This window comes from Trachemys scripta, chromosome 16 (assembly GCF_013100865.1).
Source record: "Trachemys scripta elegans isolate TJP31775 chromosome 16, CAS_Tse_1.0, whole genome shotgun sequence".
Classification (NCBI taxonomy): domain Eukaryota; kingdom Metazoa; phylum Chordata; order Testudines; family Emydidae; genus Trachemys; species Trachemys scripta.
In genome coordinates this window covers 16,926,885-16,929,278 of record NC_048313.1, presented here as the reverse complement: position 1 = coordinate 16,929,278, position 2,394 = coordinate 16,926,885, and the positions used below count along the sequence as shown (strand labels likewise).

Genomic DNA, 2,394 nt, shown 5'->3' with positions numbered 1-2,394 from the left:
GGGGGGGCCCGGGCAAGGCATGTGGGTGGCTGCGGGGGGGCCCGGTGAGGCCGTGGGTTGCAGGGAGGAGGGGGTCCAGCGAGGCCGTGGGGTGGCTGCGGGGGGTCTAGCAAGGCCGTGGGGTGGCTGCGGGGGGCCCGGGCCGGGCGTGTGGGGGGCTGCGGGGGGCCCGGGCCGGGCGTGTGGGGAGCCGCGGGGGGCCTGGCAGGCCGCAGGCTCTCACTGGCCCGTCTCTCGGCAGGGATCAGCCAGCTGCGTTTCAAGCCAGCCTACAACCCCTACACGGAGCCCAGCATGGAGGTGTTCAGCTACCACCGAGGTGAGGGGGCGCCAGCCCCTTCTCGTGCCGGGGGTGGGGGCGGGGCAGCTCCAGGGTCTCGGAGGAGGGAGCTGCAGGTTGGGGTGGCATGAGCCCATTCAGGAGGAGCCGTGGTGCCCACTGCAGCGTCTCCCGCCCCCGGGAATCAAGGGGTTCCCTGATCCTGAGCCGCACAAACCAGCCCTGGGCGGCGAGAGGCCCCAAGTCAGGCCCTGGGGTCAGCAGGGGGGTCCCCTCCCCCTGGCAGGCTGGGGCTGCGAGGCTCCCGCTCTCCACAGACGCGCCGTGGGCAGCCGTGCCTGGCCCAGCAGCCAGGCCAGGGACCTGCTGAGCCCAGCCCAGGTGGGCTCAGCCCCCCACATCCAATCCCACAGACACAAAGGGGTCAGGGTTTGAGGTGGGGGCTGGGCCGGCAGCCCTGGCCCCATGGCAGGGCCGTGGATCCCACTCAGAACAGAACCATCTGCTCCAGTCGCTTCTCTAGATGCCCGGGAGCATCTGTCCCCCGGCTCCATCGCCCTGCTCAGGGGGCCCGGCCGGGACTAACCGAGCGGCCCGGGAGTGTCTCTCCGCCAGCTCCACCGCTCTGCTCAGGGGGCCCGGCCAGGACTAACCGAGCGGCCCGGGAGTGTCTCTCCCCCGGCTCCATCACCCAGCTCAGAGGGCCCGGCCGGGACTAACCGAGCTGCCATCTCCCTTCCCGTTACAGGGCTCCAGAAGTGGGTGGAGGTGGGTAATTCGGGGATCTTCCGCCCGGAGATGCTGCTGCCGATGGGGCTGCCGGAGGGCGTGTCGGTCATCGCCTGGGGCCTCTCTCTGGAGCGGTGAGGAGGACGCGGGGGGAGGGGTGGGCACGCGTGCGCTCATGGGCGGCTTTGAGGGTGCCAGTGGGGGCAGTCAGGGCCCCTCGCAGCTCCTGCTAATGTGGGGGGCCATAGGGCTGGCCATGCTGGGAAGGGGATGGAGACCCCAGCGTGTGCCACGGCTGCAAGGCAGCTCCCAACTCCTCTCCCTGTGCCCACCTGGCGCCCGGCACTGCCCGTAGATAGTAACGACTTGTGCTAATCCCCGTGTAACCCTGCCCCTGCAGGAGGGGGCGTCTGCAGAGCCTGGGCGGAGCTCTGGGGCCCAGCGCCCCTCTCAGCTGGGGTGACTTGGGGCCAAGGGGCTTCCAGCCAGCAACAGCCTAGCTCTCTGGATCTGGAATGGGGGCACTGGCAGAGCTGTGGGGCGGGAGTCCGGGGCTGAGGGGCACCGGCAGACCTTGGGCGAGGGATCCCTCCTCTCCTGGGGTTGGGGACATGCTCGGCCTGTGCCCTCGGCTGCCCAGCGGAGGGTCCCTTACGGGGGGCCAGCAGCAGGGCTGCACCCGCCTAACACCCGCCTTCTCCTCCAGCCCCACCATGATCAAATACGGCATCAACAACATCCGGGAGCTGGTTGGGCACAAGGTGAACCTGCAGATGGTGTACGACGGCCCCCTCTGCCGCCTGGACGCGTAGGCTCCCGCCGCCTGCCCGGCCCATATTTATTAGTGTTCGCTCCGGGGGCGCCCCTCCCCCTCTGCAGCTGGGCGGGGCTGTGCCCCCTTCCGTCCAGGCCCCTGCTCCGCCCTCCCCTCTGGGGGACCCGGCAGAGCTGCCCGGGCCGGCGCCTGCAGCCTGTTGCGCCCCAATAAAGGGCTGGTGTCTGGACTGGCGACTCGGCTCTGTTTGGAAGGGGGCGGGAGCGGGGCCCCCTCCCCATGGAGCACGCTCCTTCTCGGGGGTGGAGAGGAAGGACTCCTGGGTCCAGTTCCTGGCGCGGGGCCCTGGTTGGGGTGGGAGTCAGGACTCCAGGTTCTCCCCTGGCTGTGGGCGGGCAGTGGGGTGTAGGGGTTAGTGCAGAGGCCTGGGCGCTCTCCCTCCCAGCCCTGTTTGTACATGGGGTGACTGGACTGCACCCCACATGATGGGGGCAGGGGCAGCATGTGTGTGTGTGGGGGGGATTTCCTGACCCCCACCCCCTGCCTGGGGTGTGTGCTGGGGGCTTTGTTCAAAGGGGGTGGGGCTAGCACAGAGCTGGGGGGAGCCCCA

General features: G+C 70.2%; 1 protein-coding gene across 1 annotated transcript in view; it reads left to right on the top strand.

The window, feature by feature from the left end:
* FARSA (phenylalanyl-tRNA synthetase subunit alpha) overlaps positions 1 to 2,016 on the top strand; it is a gene marked incomplete in the record, with an annotated part of 8,661 nt that extends 6,645 nt beyond the window's left edge. Inside the window, 3 exon segments of the mRNA XM_034793006.1 lie at positions 242 to 319; positions 1,029 to 1,143; positions 1,716 to 2,016. Coding sequence (XP_034648897.1) covers positions 242 to 319; positions 1,029 to 1,143; positions 1,716 to 1,821 — 299 coding nt within the window.
* Between the last annotated feature and the right edge of the window lie 378 nt (positions 2,017 to 2,394).